We start from the raw sequence: 22,640 nt of genomic DNA, 5'->3' as shown, positions 1-22,640 counted from the left end.
GGGGGGGAGGGGGGAAAGAAAAGCAGAGGGAGAGTTGGTCGTTGGAGGCAAATCCAGGTCTGAGTCAGAATCCCCTGAATCGTTCTTTTCATGTCGGCTTCATTATTTAATGAAAACCAGAAAGATTTCTCCTGAGGAAACATCCAGCAGAACGGGGTTAGGAACGAGTGAGCCGAGGGAGGGGGAAAAAAGTTTGTAATTTTTTTTTTTTTTATGTCGACCGTGTGGGCATGCTGTCGTCAAGCTTTGAAAAACTGAGCTGACAGGTTTCTGTGAGAAAAAAAGACAACAAAAAAGTTCCACTGGTCATGTGTGCTGCTGCCAGATTTTTAAAGCTGGCGTGAACAGCAGCAGATGTCCTAATAAACTACGAGAGCATCCAGAGACCCAGAATTTTTTTATTTTTAAAAAAAAAAAATCAGAGTATGTGTCATGTCAAAATTTATCTCCCCGCTAACATTAAGAAAAGAAAAAAAAAAAGGAGGCATAAATTCCTTGATTTAACCTGGCAATGACCCCTTTTCCTCTTGATTGTCATCTTCCTTTCCAGAGGAGGAAACGCTGGTTTCTCGTTCCTGGTTGTAATCAAAACCGTTTTTCCCCTCTCTCCTTTCCGTCCATCAAAAACACACCCACGCACGGAAGCTGGAAAAGTGCCAGAGGCTGAGACCTGAGGAGCACGTTTCGCCGAAGTAGAACAGGTTTAGGGCTTCAGACAACGGCGACAACTTAAAGAGATCTACCACTCAAACTACACTTTCCATCAAGCCACGACTTCAGAGCCAAGAGCGCAGAAAGACAATCAAATGTGTGCTCCTGTGCATTTCACTGTGTGAGAGAGTGTGTGTGTGTGTGTGTTCTCATCTCAACTGAGCAGGAAGAACAAGTTCAAAATGATTTGCAAAGCGTTTATCCTGCTATAAAAAGCTTAAAACACTTGTGCACTCTGTGTACAAGCTCATTTTGTCCGTTTGTGGCCCAAAGCAAAAGGTCACTGAAAGCGAGGTCCTCACAGGTCAGCATGGAGAAGCGCCTTCGCGCTGGCCCGTGCATAAATAATCAGTATTAATCTATCGAGCCCCGTTCATCTCACACTGACAAAAAGGGAACGGAAGGAAACCTGAAGCAATACAAGAAAAATGCGATGTAGTGAGAATGACGTGGCATTAAGTGTGTTTATGCGCAGATGCTGAGGTCTGCGAGGACATTCCTTAGATTCCTGAGGTTAAGCATTTCGGTCTTACCAGAGGAACCTGACAACAGAGAGAAGAAACCCCGACGAAAAACATTTAAAATATGAGAAACAAATGAATGAATGTGCTCCTTGCCAAACTGGCATCTGCATTGTAACATCGAGCTTAGTGTAATGTTGTTAGGCTCGGGGTGAACTCTACACACCCTTGGAGATGGGAGGTAATTGGGTTGGGGGTGGGTGGGACATTGTGACTATGACCCTTTAAAAACCACAATTCCCAGGAGGCACTGGCAATTTATTGGCCATGGGGTAGTCTGGGAGTCTGGAGCTAACAGAGTCTCTAACCAAAATAACTGGGAAAAGAAGCAGAATTAGCACAGGAAAGGCCACAGGGGAGTGTGTGTGTGTGTGTGTGTGTGTGTGTGTGTGTGTGTGTGTGTGTGTGTGTATAAATGCATGTGTGAACCTGCACAGATAAATGCTTCTGTGCAGTGTCTGCTCGCAGCGGAAGACAGGCCAAAGTGCTGCTGCCCCAAACATCCGTTATTTAGGGAACAGCCATTGATCCCTGTTCTTCCCCCACTTGTCTTCCATTCGCTCTCCCTCCACACCTGCTCCCCATCTTTTCTCCTCTTCCTTTTTGCCTACAACTTCGCCTCGCCTCTATCACACCATACCTGTGTCCTCTCCCTCTCTCTTTATTTTTTTGGACAAGCTATGTCAGTCACAGCTGGACCATTACTCCAATAAACAATCGTCGCTGAAATCAAAGGTTTTTAAAACTTTCCTCCCCTCCTCCATTTCTAGCGTAAGTGGTGAGTTTGTGGTGACTGATAGCCACGCAAACCACATGCACATGAAAAAGAAAAAAAAGAAAAGAAAAGGAAGGCCTTTGGGTAAACCCCCCCAAAACCCGCCTCCCCTCAATTTCCCAAGATTTTTTTCCCACACTTTCAATCCCTTTGCGCTTGTGCAGACCGATACAAACCTCAGGAGGTCATCTTTTCTAGCCATAAAACCAACTAATGCGTGATGCGGGAATTTTTAAAAAAAAATTTTTTAAGGTTCCCCCCAAGTTTGCAATCACCAGTATCCGGGTTCCCATTCCCACTAAAGCTTCAGAGCGCGGGGGAGGATGGCATCCTGTCAGAAAGATTCAAAACTGCTCTGTGCGAAGCCTCAGTAGGAAGAGAGGCCGGCACACTGAAGCCTTTGTGATCCAGCCAGCCACCCACACGTGGTGCTAGGCTAACAGATAGCAGCGTCTGAACGACTCCGCTGTACATGCTAACACAAGGTGAACTATTCTGTAGGCTGTACGGGCAATTAGTGTGAGAGTTTAGAAACAAGACTACTAATAAAGGAGAAAATGACAGGATTTTCCACTCTTTCAGATTTTCTTTTCCCTTGTCAAGATGTTTCAAGCCATTTCTCCATTGTTCATGGTTTTAAGGGTTATTTTCCAGCTCTGAGCTTTTCCATTTCCTCTGTGCATGCCACTGTTACTCTCTCTTTTAAAGAAAAAAAACAAAAGAAAAGCACCTTTATGATAACTAGAATACCCAAGTTTGCCACTTTAAGCTCAAAATCTGCCGCGTACAATTTCCGTAGGTACTTGGGGCCAAAATGCCCCAGAAAATAAAGCTTTTGTAGAACCACCAACAAACTCAGATCTCACACTTTTTTAGCTGTAGCATTTGGGTGGTGTGATCCAACTGTAAACATGCACTTTACCACATGAATGCATTCACACAAACACACTCGCTTGACTCTGGGCTTTCTGCATCCTATCTGCACAGCTCATCACAATGGAGGAGTATGTGAGAGTGCGTGGCTTTGCATCATCTCGGCTTTGCTCATCACAATGGAGGAGTACGTGTCAAGGCGCTTACGTTTGTAATAACTGCACCGTACTCGTTTTCCACGCCTCCACTCACCGAAGAGGTAGCACCTGCCACTCCCCACCCCGCCAGGTAAAGCGAGCAGCCGATGGAAGACCTGTTCGCCGAGAGCCATCGCGTCCCGTCGTTTCATACAAACACCACCCCCCCCCATCAGCTTGTGCACACCTACACACACACACACACACCGTCGCTCACTCTGCCTTGCATACACAAACACGAGCTCTCAGAAATTACCATCTAAAAGATGTAATGATGTGGCTCGGCGTATAGACACACAGCATGGTGCCGTTTTTCTTTTGTAATCCACGGATAAGTGGGATCAAAGACAGAAGGGGCAAATGTCAGCTTGTGTTACTAGCAGTGTGTCTGCGTACAGCTCTCTGTGGTAAATTCACCTGCATAAGGACTCGGCATCATTTGAGGGGGGAGAAAGAAAAAAGAAAGCTACGTGGGATCTTATTTCCTGGCAATCAAGTGCAGTGTTGGAGAAGTGAGTGGCCCAAACGTAATAGATTGTGGATGTGACTATTTTTTGGAAAACCAGTGGTGACATAATCAGATTTTCCCCTTCTCTGAGCTCTTGATGTTTATTGGTGATGGAGGCTTTTCTTGCCAGTTGTGTAATAATGAAACTCATTTGAAATCAGGTAGTCTTCCTGTCAATACAGCTGAGGAGGAAGAGGAGGAGGAGGCAATGGTGGCGGTGCAGGGGAAAGTATACGGATGACTAAGAATAAAATATTATCTGAAAGTAATGTTTCATGCATGCATGCAAGACTGAAACCAGAGATACAAGTAGCTCCGTAAACATTTAATGGCGGCGCACACAGATTCACAAATTCACATTTAAATAAAGAAAAAGAAAAACTTGTACTCTTCGTGAGATTCACAACACCTGACGCAAGTTAAAAGACAACCATTTTTCACTCTTTCAAAGCAGTTTGCGTGTCGAAGCTGCAACAGGAGGACCGAGAAGGAGGCCCCTGCTCTATCCCTGGGGAAACCCTGTGCATGCTTGCATGCCAGGCAACTCTCCTGCTGGTTTGAATAATTAACTTGAGGCCTGTTCATCGTCTGGGCTCATTCAGAGGTGCTGGACCGTTGAGTCACACTCTTTAATTCCACCAGGTTTTAGCTTTAAAATATAGATAAATATATGTATATATAGGGAGAAGGGAGTGGGCCTTATGGGACGGCTTAGGCACGCCACACACAAACTTTCTCCTCCTCAAGGTGTGAAAGTGTGTGGTTTGTGGTGACTGTCATTTCAGAAAGAAAACAAAAAAGGCTGATACACAGCTTCTCTGATCAGTTCCCAGTAACCCAAAAGACGGGGATTTTTGCTCAATGTGGACGTGCCTTTGACACTCTTTCGGGGGGTAAACAGCATATCGCAGATATGATGAGAATGGTGTATGAACAGAGGTGACAGCAATGGAAAACCTTAGAGTTAGAAGAAGAGTCACAATTAGCGGAATCTGAGTTTGTCATCTTTCTTCCAAATACTACAAAATGACCAGCTTTTATTTATTTTTTGGTAAATTGTTTAAACGTTATAATCATCAGTGTGACTTTCATTCATGAAAAGTTAGGAAAAATACAACACAAGTTTTCCGGACCTGAAGTCTCTCACCCAAACACCTGCATCAATGACTTATTGACTAGCCAGAGGCAAGCAGTGGTTTTTATTGTATTTGGCAGGTCATTGATTAGAGCACGCCCTGATCTCTCCCCTCATCTACATTCACCTGGACAACTTGGGTGTCTTAGGGAGACTGAAGCAAAGAAGAACACACAAGAGAGATCTGTGCGCTTTGAATGTCATTAGCGCATACTTTTACTGCGTGCGCTCACAAATCGCTAGAATAAAAGGAAGAAGCTACCTCAAAAATCGCCTCCCAGCCTATGGAAGTAGAAAGATGTGTAACAAATGCATTTTTTTTTAGCATTTCTCCTGATGCAAACAAAGCTTAAGAAAACTCAGCTCTTGTACAGTGTACAACATACCCAAGGACATAGCTCAGAAGCCATTACAGAGCAATCTCCAGCTCTGGTTTCACTTCCCATTAGCCATTCAGAGCCATGACAATACCCAGAGGGGAGAAGGTGCAGCCATGGCTTTTCCTCTGCCAAGGCCCTCACATCAGTCAGTTGTTTAGCCCTCTGTAGCTCAGCAGTGCCATGTTGTGCAATACAAAATATATATTTATATATTTTTTTTAAAAGTTATTTACGCTACCTAGTCTATCTTTTGATACTTTAAAGCGAAATTTGTATGAGGTAGCAGTCAACCACCCACCTTCACAACTCCAGGGGCACATTAGGATTTGAGATTCACGTTTGGAAACTGATGACAGATGCTGCCATTTTCATGAACATTCAGAATTAAGCATTACTTGCACATATGCTTTAAACACTAGAGCTAAAAGGATGAGTGGCGTGTGTTCTTTAAAAATAAAGACTTAAACTCTTAAATCTGAGCCGTTCATGTGTTTCCTCTCAGTTGTGCGACCACAGCCACATTCTTGTCCTGTACAATTGTCCTGATTCCCAGGTTAGGCTTACCTTACTGCTGCCCTGAGCCCCGGCCCCAGATTACCCCATCAATCCCATTTTATTCCTCTGGCTCAGAGAGCCCACCAATCAGATGGCAGGATGGGGAGGAATATGATAGTGGATTGGCTCTTGTGGGGGGGAAGGGGTGGAGCAGCTCAGCCATCCCCTAACAACAGCAGTGCGCTGTGAAATGAGCGAGTATGAGAGACATAATTTACCCTTCCAGTTTTACCTCTTCCTCTACATTTCTTTGCCTGCCTTTCGTGCCAGTGCCCGTTTTTCCCCTCTCTCGGCATTCCTCAAACAAACACCCCATCTTTGAAAGAGCAAAAAAAAAAGAGCTTTCCCTGTCCAGTCTCCGCCTCCTCTCATCACTGCCTCAGCTATCAGTCTGCATATGACTGCTGACTCTGTTGCTTGTAGCGATGCTGAGCAGAGCTCTGCCGTGGCTTCGCTGCCCCACACACACACACACACACACGCACAGAAGCCGGAGGAGGTCAGGCTGGTTCCTGGCGGAAGGAAACAAATTACACACCGTGTGCCCACACATGTATGCAGTTGCACATGCACTAGCACTAACAGCTAAGCTCAAGCCGAATGGGATCTCTTCTCTGACCTACTTCTTTACCGTCGCACAGAGGGAAACACTGGCCAGGCTCAACATAAACTCCGCAGAAAGACAGCAGGACCAAAAAAATAAATAAATAAATAAAAATCTGCTGTTCGTGTGAATGCTCAGGAATAGAAGCAGCTCCTAACCCAATGTTTCAATCCCCCTACTTCTTTTTCTTGTGGTTAAGAGATGGTAAAAAGAAAAAAAAAAAAGAAAAAAGGTGCCCCCTATGTCGGCTGGAGGTGTAACAGCCAGCTCCAGCCTCAAGCAGCCATCTTGTCTGTTTGTGTACGTGAGGAGAATAGAAAGGTTTTGTTTTGTTTTTTTTAAAAGAGAGAGAGAAAGATTTCTCATCACCGCCGCAAAAGGCACCTTTTAAGTTTTAAGGCCTCCACTGTTACAGCTTTCAGGTTTTGTATTTAGAGATCACATTTTCTAATCCTGTGCCTTGATCCTCAAACGACAGGGACAGATTTTTTCCCCTCTTCATCACTGCAGCTTTGGATGTCCCACAAGGCATCTCCATTCAGAGAATTTTCAACCCCCCCCCCCAAAAAATTAAATGGCCTTGATGCGTTTTCTGCACCGAATATTCATCCAGAACTGACAGAGAAAACATCAGAAGTGCCGTTAGATCCATCTTTTTACACGGCATATGAGAGCACACGCACCACTTCAAGCACTAATAAAACTCCTCCTGGCTTCTGTTGGGATCCTTTTGTTGGTTACATGTTATTACACCTGAAAATGTAACTAATTCTCATAGCATAAAGGGTTTTCTGCAGATAGTTTGACCACAACTCAGTCAATCAGCCTAATAGTCGATTCATGGATTACAGCCTGTGAATACAGAGTAAAGGTCTCTTGCATGCCTTAACAAAAGCAGTTCTGCTATTCATATTTATGAAAAAGAGCAAAATGATAAAAGGTTAGAAGGTTTGCGCTACAGCTGAAAAAAGGCAGGCCGCTCGTGCTAAAAGAGATTCTTAATAAAAAGCTTTAAAAAAAAAAAAAGTAATTTCAGGTAGTTTCCAGATAAAATTCGATATACATGAAATCTGTCTAAAAATCACACAAGTGTAAAATTACCCCACAGCTGTGTGTATTTTTATTTAACGGCGTTGCGGTTATCCACGGTCATGGTTGATCTTCAGTTTGCCATAACACCTGCAGCTAAAACAGGTGAACACGACAGAGGGATGAGAGGTGCTTCCCAGTCCCACAAAGGCCTCATCACACACCTCCAACCATCTCACACACCAAACAACACACACACACACACACACACACACACACACACCAAGACACGGGAATCCCACAGAGGGGGAAGCATGTGCCCATTGTTGGGAGGGGGACGGGGGTCTCACGAGGCCCCCCCCCGCTCTTTGAGAAGTGACAATAGCTGCATTGAAAACACCTACCAGCCTGAGAGATACTAAAGGAGAGGGCGAAAGAACAGAAAAGGGGACAAAGAGAAAGCAGAAGAAAGGAGACTGCAGACTCCAAATGGATACGCATTCACCTCCTTGTCATGCAGAACATTCGTCCCATAAGGAAAGCAAAGTCTGGTGTCAGCCTAACTTTACTTTGTACTCTCTCATGAGAAGAGGCAAACAAAATAACAGTTTCCAAAAAAAAAAAAAAAAGGTGAACTACAGCAATTTAGAATCGGCAAGTCGTTCAATGTCTGTTAACTTCTGATGGGTCAGGTTGGACCTGAATCACAATAAACTGCGTCTGTGAGTGACAGACGCCTTCGCAAATCAATCCATCTGACAAGTTATTCATACATCAACGCCTTCATTTATGGAAATCGCATGCAAGCTCGCTGTCAAAGCAGTGGACACGTCCGCGAGGGCTGGAGTCGTTTAATCCTCCAGACTCACGGTCGTTTCGGGTTTTTAAACCGCACTGTAGATGGATTGTTTATGGGATTTATTCCACCGTCGAGAGGAGAGAGACGATAACCTCTCGCTGTTTGAACCTCTCGCGATTTTGCAACCACAAGCGCAGCTAGGAACTCAGAGGGGGGCCTCACGTCAACAACTCGCTCTGCACTTGAAACAATAAATATCTAATCCCTGTCATGTTACAGGGCCCCCCTGTGCAGCTCTGGGCCCCACGAATCGATCAGGGTTTCCCCCTTTAGGTGCCCCCATCTGTGACACACACAAAAAGGGAGTATTCAGGGGGATTTGGTCTGCGCCGCAGATGCGATAATAACTCGAGTAACTAAATGAGTGATGTGTTTTAATTTAATAATTTGTATAGGAGGAGAGTGAGCAGGTAAGATTAGTTTCTTGCTTTACAGAAGTGCTAAGAATACAGGAGTTTTCCCATGATGCCACACGGTATTTCAAAGGGGCTCTGCTATAAACTGTCATTCTGAGGATGAATCCTTGTAACACCTCAACTTTTGTGCGTTTTCCCATAAATACAAACAATTTCGAGTTAAACTTAAAAGAAAAATTCCCAAGGTGTCATGTTTCACTACGCTGATTCGGCGCTACGGGACACCCAGCAAACGCTCCGGCTCCAACGCCACTGATCAGAACGAAGAGTACGTCACGTAAGCCGGAGTCGACACGGGAGATTAAAAATTCAATATAGGCCAAGTCACTCGATATCACAACCATCATATTTCAGCCGCACTAATCAAATTCACAGGCATGACCTCTGGGGTATATTAAATGTGTATATACAACATGTGTCATCTCTCAAATGTTTTGCGGGGGGAGATATCCATCTACTGCGGTAAATACAGTGCGAAGGAGAGCCAGCAGCAGTCACAGTAGCTACAACAAATTTGCTCCCCATAAAAATGAGCAGTGGATGGATTTCAGCGTGCAGCTTGCCAGAACCACGGGAGGGAGACTAAATGATTATGTTACAACAACACCGCTCCAGCTCTCAGAAAACAACAATCACGGTCTAGGTAGGATATTGCGGCGGAGTAAAAATTAAAGGGGAGTGGGAGCGAGGCAGACAGACGGGAGGACGGGGGGGGAGGGAGAGCGGGAGGCATGGTTTTAGGGAGATCATCAGGGGCTGCGAGCACGTTTTGGCTGTTCGTCTGTAATTGTGGTGCAGACTGAAGCCACGACAGCGCTTCATGTCCTCTCATTTTAAGTTCGTTGAGGTATGGGGAGGAAAGAAAATCCTGTGTCCAAACAACTACGACAGACTCATCCTGTAAAGAGCCCGACATGTCAGTCAAACTCGATTTGGGCCTTTCCACACACCAAAAAGTTCAAACCCCAAATGTCAACATTTCCTGTCATCATTCAGCACCCTTGCCCCATTTTAAGATTTTTTTTTTTTTTGGGGGGGGGGGCTAATAAATACATTTAGAAAGTAAATCTGCGTCAACCCTTTCAGAGCGGAAAGGGTTGACGCAGATTAGCAGGGAGATAAGACTGCCAGCTGATCGTTAATGGAAGCCACCATAGCGCTTCTCTGAAGGTTAACAGGAAAAGCAGGGCCTAACCACCAACACAAATGCTCCTTCACACCAGTGTCACAGGTTCAAGCCTGTCGCCACAGTAAATGTAGGTCTTCTGCTTTATCTACATTAAACTCATGCACGCTGCTGCACATCAAGCTGATCTGCAGGGCCCAGATTTCTCAAAAAGCACCTCCAAACAAGTGAAATGGGCCGGGCGCATTAATCAGGGGCCACATCACGCTCCCATTTAAAGTTTGAAAAACGTTCAGACAGAAAGAAGATGGTCTTCAGCTAAAGCAAACAATCTTTCAAGACACTTTTAGCCTTTAGGGAAAACACGCACACAAACTAACCTACCCTTACACCTTCACAATCACAGGGTTAAAAAGGTCAGACTCTAGAACCGGGCAGTGCTTTCACACAGAAAAGAGAAATCACTTTGCCATAACTGATTATAACAAATAAATAAAATAAAGTAGGCCTTCAGAGTTTGGAGACGGGACAGCTGTGGGTCATAATGCACATCTCCTTAATTCCTAATGTGCATTTCCAAATCTATTACTCCCGCAGGGAATAACATACAAAGCACGTGACCGTTAAAGTACAAAAACAAAAGTGACGTTGCCTCAAAACTTTTTACCCAAAAAAATAAATAAATAAAATCAAGAATGTCAAAACTCAGAAAACAAAGATACTGACGGCTAAACTAACAGCTCTCACACTGAAAACAACAGCTCATTTACATCTCACCTACACCTCAAAGTGCGAAATCAAAGCCCATTTTCTTTGTATTCTGCGGTGTCCAACATCTTAAGCCCTTTTAAAGCCGCTGTGTGTGTCTGTTGTTGTTGCTGCAGTTGTATGACTGCAGATTACAGCGTAGCCAGAGAACGTTACGAAACAAAATCAGGGCTTAGGCGAGGGAGTCCCTCTGCTTTCGGACCTGCGGCGTAGGCTTCAGGAGTACAGGGGGGAAAGAAAACAACAAGAGGCAATTAAGGAATGATTTTCAACTCAGTTTGGGACAAAACCCTTGCAACTCATCTCACACACACACACACACACACACACACACACACACACACACACACACTCTTGCTCAACTAGCTACACTGTCGAACACAAAGGCAAATTCGGGGGCCTAAGGGGCCCAGAGAAAGGGATGTGGTAGCGAGGGGTGGGGAGGTGAGGGACACTGCAGTATAAATGCTGAGAGGAGGTTAGAAAGATGTGTGTTAACGTGAAAGAACAGACGGCGTAGGGGACAAACCGTGTGGAGGGAGAAGGGGTTTCAGAAAGAGGTGAATAATGGCATCGGTACAATGGGAACGAAGAGCGAAGGTGATGCATGAGGGGCTATTAGATGGCGTCAGCTGAGCTAGCGCCCTACAGGAGAGCGACGCGCTCACATGCTTACATCACACTCCATCGAGCAGTTGATCTCAAACTGCAGTCAGAATAGGAAGTGAAAAATTAATCTAATGCTGAGCAGAGAGGAGGGAGCGTAAAGGTAAACCAGTAAAAGAAATTAAAAAGAGAGACACTTATTATCGATGTTTTTGATATTTTGCTCTCCAACCAGCTGCTGGTTTGATCCCGAGTCACCCGGCAGGGTGGTACTCGTGTATAAATTAGATAACTGCGTTACTGGCTGCACTTGTCTGAGTCAGCCTTTCAAATAAATCCATCACTGAATTTCTCAGTATTTAAAAAAAGAAAAACCCAAACGGATCCAGATCAAGAGCTAGCTTCTCACGTACATTACAGCAGTGCTGTAAAATCTGTTATCAGCTGTTGATCGCGCAGCGCATTGAACCTCAAAATGTAGATCACCATCAGACGTGTCATCACTTGTGGGCGATGCTTAATGGTGCCGGTTGCATCTTTTTTCCTCCAAGATTTCCATTTTGTTTGTGAGCGAATTTTTCCAGCCTATACGATTATTATTAGCTCATCTTAAAGACAAAAGTCAACAATTTCTCTCTAACATACAGGCTCAAACTCTGGCTTTATAAATGGCATGAATGGGCTCCAATCAACCAAAACATCAAAAATATAAATCAATCAAAAATACCGGTTAGAGGTGATCAAACTAATAGCAAACATGGGCTAATCTTAAATTTCACACACAACTCACAATATTATTTTTGGTGGCATACAGTTGGGTTTTGGTGCCCATGCATGAAATCTGACTCAACTTTGACACATAAAGACAGGAGTGACAGCTGCAAATTTAAATACAGCTACAACACTGCACACATACAAATCTCAAGAAGTGAGAAAAGCAAGGAAAAAGAAGAAGAAGAATGAAACCATCTCCTGGAAAATGAAACTATTCTGCAGAGAGTAGATCTACTCTATCGATTAACGGTGAAATTATGTAATAAGGCAGCAGTTCTCCACCACTCGGGTCTCCAGACAGGAATTTTTTAAAGCAAACGAAATAACAATCGTCATAAGTGACCGAGCGCTATGACTAACATGAAATTCCACTCTTGATTTCTGTGACTGAATGACGGGGTGCTTGCTCAAAGTGAAAGTGTCTGTCAATAATGTTTAAAGCAAAGAAAGGGCTTACGGTCAAGAAATAAGGCATTGTCAGAAATTGCGAAAGCCTAACCGTTTCCTATGACTATCGCAGCTTACGGAATATAATCATAAGATCTGTGTAATACAAGAAAAAGGATGAGTAAACAACAGAACAGCGAAAAGTACATTTTCTATTCTAAAGAAAGAGTTGGTTACTGCTGCGCTACTTTCTCTGTTTTCCTCCATAGTCTCACAATTTCATCTGCAGCAGTCTTTAGTCTCAATTTTAAAATTTCTATTTTTAAAACTATTCTACTGACTTGTGTTGAAACAAAAATTTTAAAAAAGTTTTCCCTTCTCAACTACATGTTCTCAGTTTCACAAAAAAATTGATTACTCATATCACTGCAAGACAAATCGAGTAACTTCCCCAGAATGCAGCCGCGATCCTGATGCTTTAACAACAACCTAAAGAGAAAAAAAAAACAAAAAACAAGAAGTCGTTTGCTCAGAAATAGTGTCTGCGTGTCACTTTCTATAAGCCGGGGGTGGGAGGTTCAAGTCCCCACCTTTCGTGCACGTAAAGCTACACATCACACGCATAGCCAAGGGGGAGGGGGGGGTTAACCTCCTGCTCTTTGGCTTGTCATTAATGTTTATCCAGAATTTGTTTCTACATTACTCATTACAGTGTGTGAAAGTCGTCATTCTGCATCTGTGACAATCTGGCTCAGTTACCTCATTTCCTTTCCACATCCTCAAACAATTACATCTTTTAAATAGACACACTCACACACACACACACACACACACACACACACACACACACACAACAAACAGAGGTTTACATCAGCAAAGAGCTTCAGTCTGAAGGAGCAGGCCTTGCCTTTAACCAAGATCACCATGGATATTCTACTTGAAATGGTGCCTAATTTGATTATTGTTATCCTCCTGGATTTCTTCTCTCTGACGATCACAGGTTGCACATTCCAGAGCCCACTTCTCTCACTTCTCTCCCTCCCTCCCTCCCCCGGGCCTTGTAACGTTTGATCCAGGGCCAGGGGGAGGCCGGCCAGACATTCAGCCCAGAGTCTGGCGCCCTCTCCTCAGTGTACCATGCACTATAGCTCCCTGCTGCGCGGCCTGGAGGAAATCATGCAGCTACGAGAATTGTAAAAGCCCTCATCTATTGAGCAGAGGTTAAAACAGGGGGAACAATGCCTTTGACTCACATTCTGCTTCCCTCTGTGGAAAGCCTTAAAAAGCACCTTAGAGAGAAGGAAAAAAAAAAAAAATAAATGGGCAAAAGAAAGGAAAGAAAAGTCGATATTACTTCACCAACTTATCTATTCATACCCTTCTTAAACATGTTTTCCATTTGTGGGAATAGAAAAAAAAAAAGATTCATGTGACTATTTAATAAAATAAAAAAAAATGTGAAAGATTTACCAACTGTGGCATCACAACCCCCGGAGGCTCGGACTACATGCTACATGCCCTCGTGCGTGTATGTTTGAGCGCTGCGTGTGTGTCGGGCTGGGCGCTCACACAGATGTGTCGTATCAAACTGTAAGAAGACTGCGAAGTTTTCTTTGGCAGTGCAAATCAAAACAAAGCAGATGGAGGAATGCAAGATGTAAGAGGAAGAGCTCCGAAACTACCAACAACCTAAACGTGTCGCTGAGAAGTCTGGCCTTTCTAACAAATTATTCTCATATGCAACACGCGCAACACACACACACACACACACACGACAAGGAAACAGATTCCAACAATGCACGGGCTCCTCCTCTGCAGCTCCTCTGCAATTTCACAGCTAGGCGTGGAGAAAACAAAAAAAAAAAGAGAAAGTGTCCCCTTCCTTATTCTCCTTGTCCTCGGTGTCTTAACAGAAAACTCCCCGATGCCTCTCTATCTCCAAAGCTGTGCTGAGTAATCGAGCAAATGAGCTGAGAGGGAGGAGGGTGAGAGATCGAAGTGGAACAGATTCAAAAATTCCACTCTGTATTCCATTATAAGACATGATGGGAGCCGGGAGCAGGGATAATGTGATGTTTTTTTGTAAGAGAATGTGGGTGCAGGAAGGACGCACTGAGGAAGAATGAGCATTTCACCTGCAAATCAAGTTTATCCTGCCGCTACCTTCCTCATCCCTCCTGTTCTCGCACATCCGCGCTGACAAGGGAACCGGGCACATCCGACAGCTCAGGAGCAGGAGCCACAACACGGACCCCTCCCCTCCCCAAAGACCGCGTTTCAGCACAGAAACATGTTCGGCTCCACTCCTCTACATACTGTTTGAACTGTTGCAAGAAGAGGGCCAGATGCAGTTAACACCTCTTCTGTGAGCAGACATTTTGCTCTAAAGATCAAGTCAAGATTTAGACTCTCTGTTCTGTCTCTACATATTCCCCCCCACACCCCAGTAAACCCCCGTTAAAAAAAAATTCTGCAAGAGCTTAAAAATAGAGATTAAGCAGCAACACTGGCCACCCAGCCACTCTGCTCCAATGGCTCATTACGCCACATGACTAGGAGGGGAGGGATCTGCCATCCTGAATTAAGGCCTCCCCCTCATGAGAGGCCAAATGCTTGGTTATTTAAAATAAATAAATAAAAGGGTTATATTTGAGTGCTCTTTAACTGAGGGAAGGTCACCGACCCATGCACGTTTGAGAGCTACAAATGGCTACAATGGGGATAAAAGGAATAAATGTAACTTAAAAAAAAAAAATTAAATTAAAAACAAAAAACAAAAAAAACACTGGAGTGAGGGGAAAAAAGATTTAATGAGAGAGCAATGTGTAAGCCAAGTGAGCACCGTGCCAAAGAGGGGTCTAAATAGAGTGACCAGTGGCTTGTTAGCAGAAAGAGACAAGCTGCTCCATCTATCATAAAAGAGTGATTCATAGATTACTGTGCTTAGCAGAAAGCTTGCGAGACTGTAAACGCATAACAAGAACAGCTATGAATGTACACTTCATGGTAAGCGTGAACAGGATTCCCGGAGCGGTATCTGATGACACTGTGCAACTAGCTATCTTTACAGAAAACACGATACGTCTGCATTCAAAAAGGAAGCCCAGGGATTTCCTCATCTGAACCGGCTCGGCCGAGATATTTCGTGAAGTCGTGCGCGCGGCCGTGCGGGCGACGAGAGAAACTGTGATATTCCAGGCAGAAAGCTAAGGGGAGGAACGGAGGATCGATAGTGACTGAGCCTCTGCTCTTGTTGCTTCATCCTCCCCTGAGGCGTAATTCACTGGATGTTTAAAAAGGCGACGGGAGTCACAACAGGGGATCAGATGGGATTGACCACGGGATGAAAATGTGAGGAGTGTTTATTAAACTGATGCGGTCGAGATGAAAAGCGGGGAGAAGGTGAGCGCAGATCGGTCAAGAGGCGCGCACGATGGTCATTAAAAGCTAATGCCGGTGCGAGCGACAGCGGCTCGGTGATTCCAGAGAGCATAGATTAAAAAGGCTGCGCTGGAAACAAAAGCAACCGTAGGTAATGTGAAAAGAAGGCACCTGACAGAGCTCGGAGGATGATATCATGACCGATAATAATTTACATCCTACTGTGGATGAATGTCCTTCGCTGGCCTTCTTATGGCCAAGGCCAAACCAAAGACAAAGCTAAAGTGTTGATTCAGCTTCACGGGGATCCTGAACGGATAAGCTGTGGCAAACACACACACACACACACACACACACACACACACACGGGGGCTGACCAGCTGTCTCACACTCCCCTCCCCAAAATCTCCATCCAAACCTAGAGGGGCAGGAGGAAATAAATCACTCAAATGTAGATGCACACAGAGGGAACGCAAGTGGTGTACGTCACACACACACACCTCTATCTGTATGGGCTCTCCACTACTGGAGTGTGTCCAACTACTGGACTGTTTCCTCCTAAAAGACACACCTACATAGGCTTATGCGCACTACTCCTGACCAAAATACACACACACACACACACACGTATAACAAAGAGCGTCACACCCAGTTTTATTTCACTGCTCTTGCAAATAGCTCGAGCCGCTGATACCCACGAAACGCGTCGAGGTTGGTTTTAAAACCAGTTTATCTCACCTACTGACTGCAGGTGTACACCTAAAGACCTTTGCCTGTGCGTGTCTGTGAGTGCGTGCATCAGTGCCAGCAAAGAGCCGGAGATTGTGCTCGGTGCCAACAGCTGATAAGAGAAAAGGTCGTGTTGCATAACAGGAGTTTGTGCTTTGCGCGCCTGTGACATAATGGAGTAGGAAAGGGATGCAGGGAAGAAGGGGAGCGAAGGCAGAGGGAGGTAATGGGTACGAAGGGGTTTATGTTAGAGGAAGTAGCCGAGCTACCTTGGCATTAGAAGGCCGCTGAACACCTTTCGCCGATCCAAATTGAAGCCGGCAACTCACAGAACGCTTGTAATGATGCCGTAAACTCTCCACTGGCAAAGCAGACTTCATTTAAGCATAAAAGCCACACTGCCTTCTCATTTAAAGTGCAAACCTAATAAATACGTACATTAAAAAAAAAAAAAAAAAAATCTAAAGGAACGAAGAAGATTGGATTAAAATGAGGCTGGGCTAGCCAACTTCACTCCCAGAGATCTTTCTGGCAGCGCTTGTCAAGTTAGCAGGCCCTGTGAGAGGAAGGATGAGGCCAAAGGGATGTGAGGCTGGGCCTGCAGTGTGGGAAGGCTGCTTCTTCTCTTCTGCTTCAACACACAACTGTTTGCATGGGGACACATTAACTAACGCCTGGTGATGTTCACATACCTGCCAACTTCAGCTCTTGATACATATGGCTGTGTTTTGTATGGGTTTTTTTTAGGCTTTGATTTCTCTGCGCAGTGCAAGCAGCACATAAAATCGCGATTTTGTTTCCTTCATTTTGCACTGTGTGCAAACTGCCAGTAATCTCCATGAGGACTTTTATATTTTGCTGGCAGTTGCTTTTATGCCATGCTGTTACAACCTGGCAATGCAATAAAAGCAGGTCCAGGTTTTATTTTGCCCCCCTATCGGTGAATGTAAAAACAAAACAATACAATAAAGGAGAGTAATGATAGTTTCAGATTAAAAGAACCCCCCTCCATTGCTTTTCATTCGATCCCACCCAAAATGCTGCCATTTCAATCCTCACCTTACCCCCCCGTCCTCACGTTCGTGGAAAATATATGGGAAGCACCTTCACAGAAGCGGTTGCGTGGAACTCAACTGTAGTAAACAGTAAAATAAACAGGCAGTAAAATGTCGCTCTTGCCACGGTACACTTTGCTTTTGCCCCCGTAGTCATAGTGACAGAGAGGTTGGAAAGTGAACCCTGCCATGTTGCACACGTGAGGAGAAGAGAGCTCATGAAAGGAGAATTTGCATTGAAACATAAGGTTAAATGAACCGCACTGAGGCTCAGGCACGGTGAAAAAACAACCCTGTGACCCTCTCTTCATGGTCCTACATGAGGCCCACATTTCATTTGGACAGCTCAAGAACGAGAGAGAGAGAGAGAGCGAGGCCGAAAGACTGGGGGGGGGATAAAGAGAGGAAGGAGGAGGGAGAGTCTGTGCCTTTGCACTCCCCTATTCTTGCCATGCTCTCTATTTTTGTTTCCTCTTTTTGTGCGTGCTCGACGCACACACTCACAGTGCAATGGATTTTCAACTTGGCCCTCATCAGTTGTGCGCCTGATGAAACAAACACTGACAGCCTCTTTACATTTGTAAAGGCCCCTGCAGCAGCTGTGCTTGTCCCACACACACACACACACACACACACACTTTGAATCAGAGGCCTAGCCCCTGCTGGGGCCTACAGGAAGAGCAGACTCTGCACAAAATGGCCTGACTGCACTGAGCAGCTACTCTCGCTTACAACACTCACACACACACCAACACAGTGCGTCATGTTTCGTTAGACAGGACAAGTCTGCCACACATTAGTGATACCTCAGCCATTACACAGAGCTGACCCCTGGCTCAAGAAGGCGCCAACAAATAAGAAAATAAACCTACAAAAATAGATTTTCTTCGCTGACATGAAAGCAGGAGACCGGTGAGCTTGTCCTCTGGATTTGTTCTCTCAACACTGGCGTTTGCAATCCCTGTGGGAAATGATGATCGCCCTGCATTGTTTCGTTTTGCTTTTTTTCCCCAAAAGAACTCGCTCACTTCACTATTTTGAAATCGTTTGTGACCGTTGAATTTTCAGTGTCATTCGCAGACAGCGGGCGTTCATCGGGTGCAGAAGGCAAGGGTGGCAACCCGCGCTCATGTTTCAGGGGGAAATGGTTAAGCCAAGCATGTATAATTGTCTTACGCTAATTACCGGGGGAGGGGTGGCTCACTAAGGGGCCAAGAGTCCTGTCTCAAAGCATTGGGGGGGAGCTGGGCCTTGACGAGCTGGACTCCTCCAGGTTTTTGTAAATGCGTTTGGGGGCCTAGTTTGGTTCGGGCCAAACATTATGCATTGACTGCAGCTGCAGAAAACACATGACAGATGTGAGACACATGCACACAAAAACACACATAGCACTGGGATGTGCATCCTGCAGTCAAGCAGCCCCCATCCCAAAGTCCAGATGCTTTGTCACCAGAGCTAATACTACAACGAGTTATTAAAAGGCTAAATTTATTAATTAATTTATTTTTTTTAAAACCCTTCCAGTTTTAGAAAGCCTGAAACTGGCTGGCCACAATGCAATGCCTCAATTTTAGATGGGGACTTTTATATCAGTTAGTCATAATTTCTACAGCACATCCTGTTTCCTCAGTTCAGGGAGAAGCTTACACATAAGCGGATCCGATCAAAAACGTGTCATCTTTGCAACACTCATCCCACTATTACAGCACAAACGTGCACACACGCGCACACACACGCACAGCAGAATTTATGGTCAGTTAACATCAATGTAACTGAAACTATCCGGTCACGCTCAGAGGAAGATTGTGTCAGAAAGATCACCATCATGGCTGAAGATAATTGATATAATAATAATCATATTTTCACCATGGGGACAAAGAGCACTTTATTTCTGTAATATTCACGTAGTAGTGAAGTTCCAAAAAAAAAAAAGCCTGAGCTGCAATGAATAACCGGCACTTATTGAGTCTTTGCTAAAGATGACTCTCCTTTATGTTGCTTTCCAGCAATGTTGATGCCAGCAACAATAATTTATCAGTGATGGGTCAGTGACGTAATGCCCTACTTTTCCAACACTTATTCATAGGACACAAGGGGATACCCTAAAAAAAATAATAAACAAAAACCAAGCAACCAAAGTGTCCTTAATAATTCTCTGCACTTGTTGCGGGGCAAACAAAAAGCTCACGAGCAACTGCACGGACGCAGACCCCCCAATTGTTCACACAGACCTGTTGCTCGGTTTGGCCATTTGCAACACTTTTTGAGACTATGATTTTGAACGCACCCTGCTCCAAAAATAAATAAATAAAAATAAATTATAGAAGAAGTGCACACTTTTATAGGTGTAGTCCACTTGGCGTTTAAGTGAGGATGGGTTTTGGAGGGAGGGGGGTGTGTTTAGCTCTGCAGACTTCAGTCAGTCGAGCATTAGCGCACGTGAGATGCCTCGTGCCTCGTGCAAATAAAGGCAACAATGTGTCCGGTGGGCGCACAGCAACAATCTATACATCAACGAAGTGCAAAAAAAATAAAGTATATATATATATATATTTTATTATTTTTTTTTGGGGGGGGGGGGGCAGTCATAATTTAAAAATAAATAAATGATGGTGGCTAAAGTACAAGCACACTGCGAGATTAACGTCTTTGTTTAGGTCACGCAGATGGACCGCTATAGCGAGACTGTAATTAAAGCCAGGGCCGAGCTGGACTAGCTCCTGGTTTCACAGCCCCTTCCTCCTCTACAAAATTCACCAGTGTTACTTGCAGGGACACACAGAGAGAGAGAGGGAGAAAATGGTCGCTTCATACATGAACCTCTGCAATGCGACTGAACACAGTCTCTTTAAAAAGATGGAACCGCTTAGAAACACTTGTCTCAAACATGTCCACCAAGTAGTGTCGCGTTAAACCGAATTAAGCAGCCGAGGAGGACCTAAAGGCTAGTTAGCTATCGCCCCCCCCTCCCAACACCTCCCGTAGTATAGCAAAGGAGAGAGAGAGAGAGAGAGAGAGAGAGAGAGAGAGAGAGAGAGAGAGAGAGAAAGAATGGAGTTATACCCTCAGCGAGCTGCTGCAATATCTGCTCCTTCTCAGAGGTCACACGAAGACCTGCCAAAATCGCTGACACCGGCGCTGGACTTGACTTGTACAACGGCGGTAAAAGCCGAGGGCAGGCGTGTAGCAAACAAACAAACCCAGGAGTGTGCCCGCAGCGTTTCGAGAGGTGGAAATTGAATGAAAATGCCTAATCGCATGACCCCTTTTTCCTGCTGCACGGAGAAAATTAAAGAGCCACAACAGTCCGCGAAACATGTCGGTTTGTCAGCCCCACGCCAAAAACACACACACACACACACACACACAGATATATATATATACACCCTGCGCCAGGACTGTAACACTTAGCCACCCATAGACTCGAGCATGAGGACGGGTTATAGTAAGCCATATATTCCGAAATGCTCAGCATGGGACGAAATGAAGTCGCAATAGCCGAGCCATGGCCGACAGGCTCGTCTTCACGACTCTGAGTAGCAAGAAACGGCTAGCGAACAAAAGCGTATTCTGGGAAACTGTTTGCCAAGTCTTTTAATTTAAAACCTTTTAGGGGCCTTGTAGCACAGCCGAAGCATGCTATGCACAAAATCACGGGTTTAAACCGGCCAAAATAAGCGAAGCAATCCCCCTTCACTGCTACAACCAGCACCACTAAAGCACCCGATGTTCAAATAGCCTAAAACATGGTCGGTGTCGAAGAAACGCTGCAGCAGACGTTGAATAAACATTGCTGTCTCTTTAAATTAAAAAAGGAAAGAAGAAGACATGTTATTGTTAACACGTCGAGGCAACTTAAAGGCGTTACATTTTGGAGGATATTTGACCCAAATGGAGCCCAGGCTGCATGATGGTAACCTTCACCAGCCCGTGATGGAAAGTTTATGCGTTTTCATCGAGGCGAGCAAAGGCAAACTTGAATAGAGCCGATATCAGTGAGCATTTCTGGCAATAATAATAATAATAAATACCAGCGTTCACTTACATATTTCTTTTGGATGATATTCCTCTTAGGTCGTTCCTTGCTCATTATGCAATCCCCCAAAAATGTTTGGCTATAGAGAGAATGGCCACATGAATTTCTTTCTTTGACTATCGCCTCTCCCGGAGCTCCAAAGGACGATTTAAATCCCCGGCTCTGTAAGGAAAAGCTTGCTGGCTTTGCAGAATCCTCCTTCGGTGTTTCCCCGTTTGAAGAATTCGGATTAAATCCCCCGGAAATATATATATCTATATATACAGATGTATATATATAAATATATATATTCAAGAGTCGACGACGAACAGAGACGGACTGAAGCCAAACTCACTTGGGGATAACATAGTCAAAACAAATGCACAACAATAAGTTCCATTCGCTCCGACAGCTCGGCTTCTCGTCTCTGCGCACTCGCTCCCGGCTCCTTTCAAATGCATGAATGTAGCTGTGGTGATGTCAGAAAAGTTACATCTTGTTTGAGGCGACGAGACATCGAGAAATAAATAAAATTACAAAATAAAACGTTAGGTGTCACGTCGCTTTCCTTTTTTTTCCTTTCTTTTGGAGGGGGGCTGGAGCCTGAGGTCGTCGACAGATCCAGCGGCACTGCTGTGCTTACCGAGAGCAGCTCCTTTCTTTCACTGCCTCCGCCTCCTCGCACAACACCGCCACCATCAGCGGCAACTTTAAAAAATTCTCGAGAGACAACCCCGAGCACGTAGCCCTGCTAGATAAGCCTATACCGTGTTCTTTTACGGATTTATGGTGTGTTTGTGGTAATCGTAACAAGCATTTTTTTTCTAGTAATCCTGCACTACATGGCGCGTTTAAAGTCCTATGCAGCAATAGCTTGCTAAGGTCATTTCGAGGAAACACCAGTGGTCACAATAAAGTTTATCTTCTTCTTTTAAAAAAATAAAAATAAATTACTCTTGTGTCTTGGTTTTGATGTTAAGACAGTTAGTTTTATGCTGCAGTTTTAATGGGATTTAACATTTCCACTAAGAAGTTGTTAGGGGACAAAAAGAAAAAGTGAGGGTTCCCTAACGCGAATTTGAATGCGAATGACTGCCCCCCTCCACTCCCACACCACAACCACACAACCTCAGAGCACGTGGTTAAACATTAAAGCTCGACCTGAATGGTGGGAGATGCTATACTTTTAGGAACTTTTCAACTGAGAAAAACTTATTGTTATAGAGAAGAGAGTTT

General features: G+C 44.6%; 1 protein-coding gene and 1 long non-coding RNA gene across 3 annotated transcripts in view; both read right to left on the bottom strand.

Annotated features, from left to right (window-relative positions):
• jarid2b (jumonji, AT rich interactive domain 2b) overlaps positions 1–22,122 on the bottom strand; it is a 106,277-nt gene extending 84,155 nt beyond the window's left edge. The window contains exon 1 of one of the 2 annotated variants that reach the window (XM_014332147.2): positions 21,435–22,122. In XM_014332147.2, the coding sequence (XP_014187633.1) occupies positions 21,435–21,479 (45 nt within the window). In that variant the 5' untranslated portion in view covers positions 21,480–22,122. The remainder of the gene's footprint in view (positions 1–21,434) is intronic. The other variant, XM_014332146.2, reaches the window with a different exon arrangement.
• On the bottom strand, positions 470–21,428 carry LOC121814190. Its single transcript, XR_006054176.1, has 2 exons — positions 16,215–21,428; positions 470–16,105 (listed from the first exon to the last, which is right to left on the bottom strand). It is a non-coding gene; the product is annotated as an uncharacterized LOC121814190 (long non-coding RNA).
• Positions 22,123–22,640: the final 518 nt, after the last annotated feature.

This window comes from Haplochromis burtoni, unplaced genomic scaffold, assembly GCF_018398535.1.
Source record: "Haplochromis burtoni strain Fernald_Lab_line unplaced genomic scaffold, NCSU_Asbu1 Contig_25, whole genome shotgun sequence".
Classification (NCBI taxonomy): domain Eukaryota; kingdom Metazoa; phylum Chordata; class Actinopteri; order Cichliformes; family Cichlidae; genus Haplochromis; species Haplochromis burtoni.
Note: the sequence above shows the minus strand (reverse complement) of the source record. Positions and strands in the feature narration are given on the sequence as shown.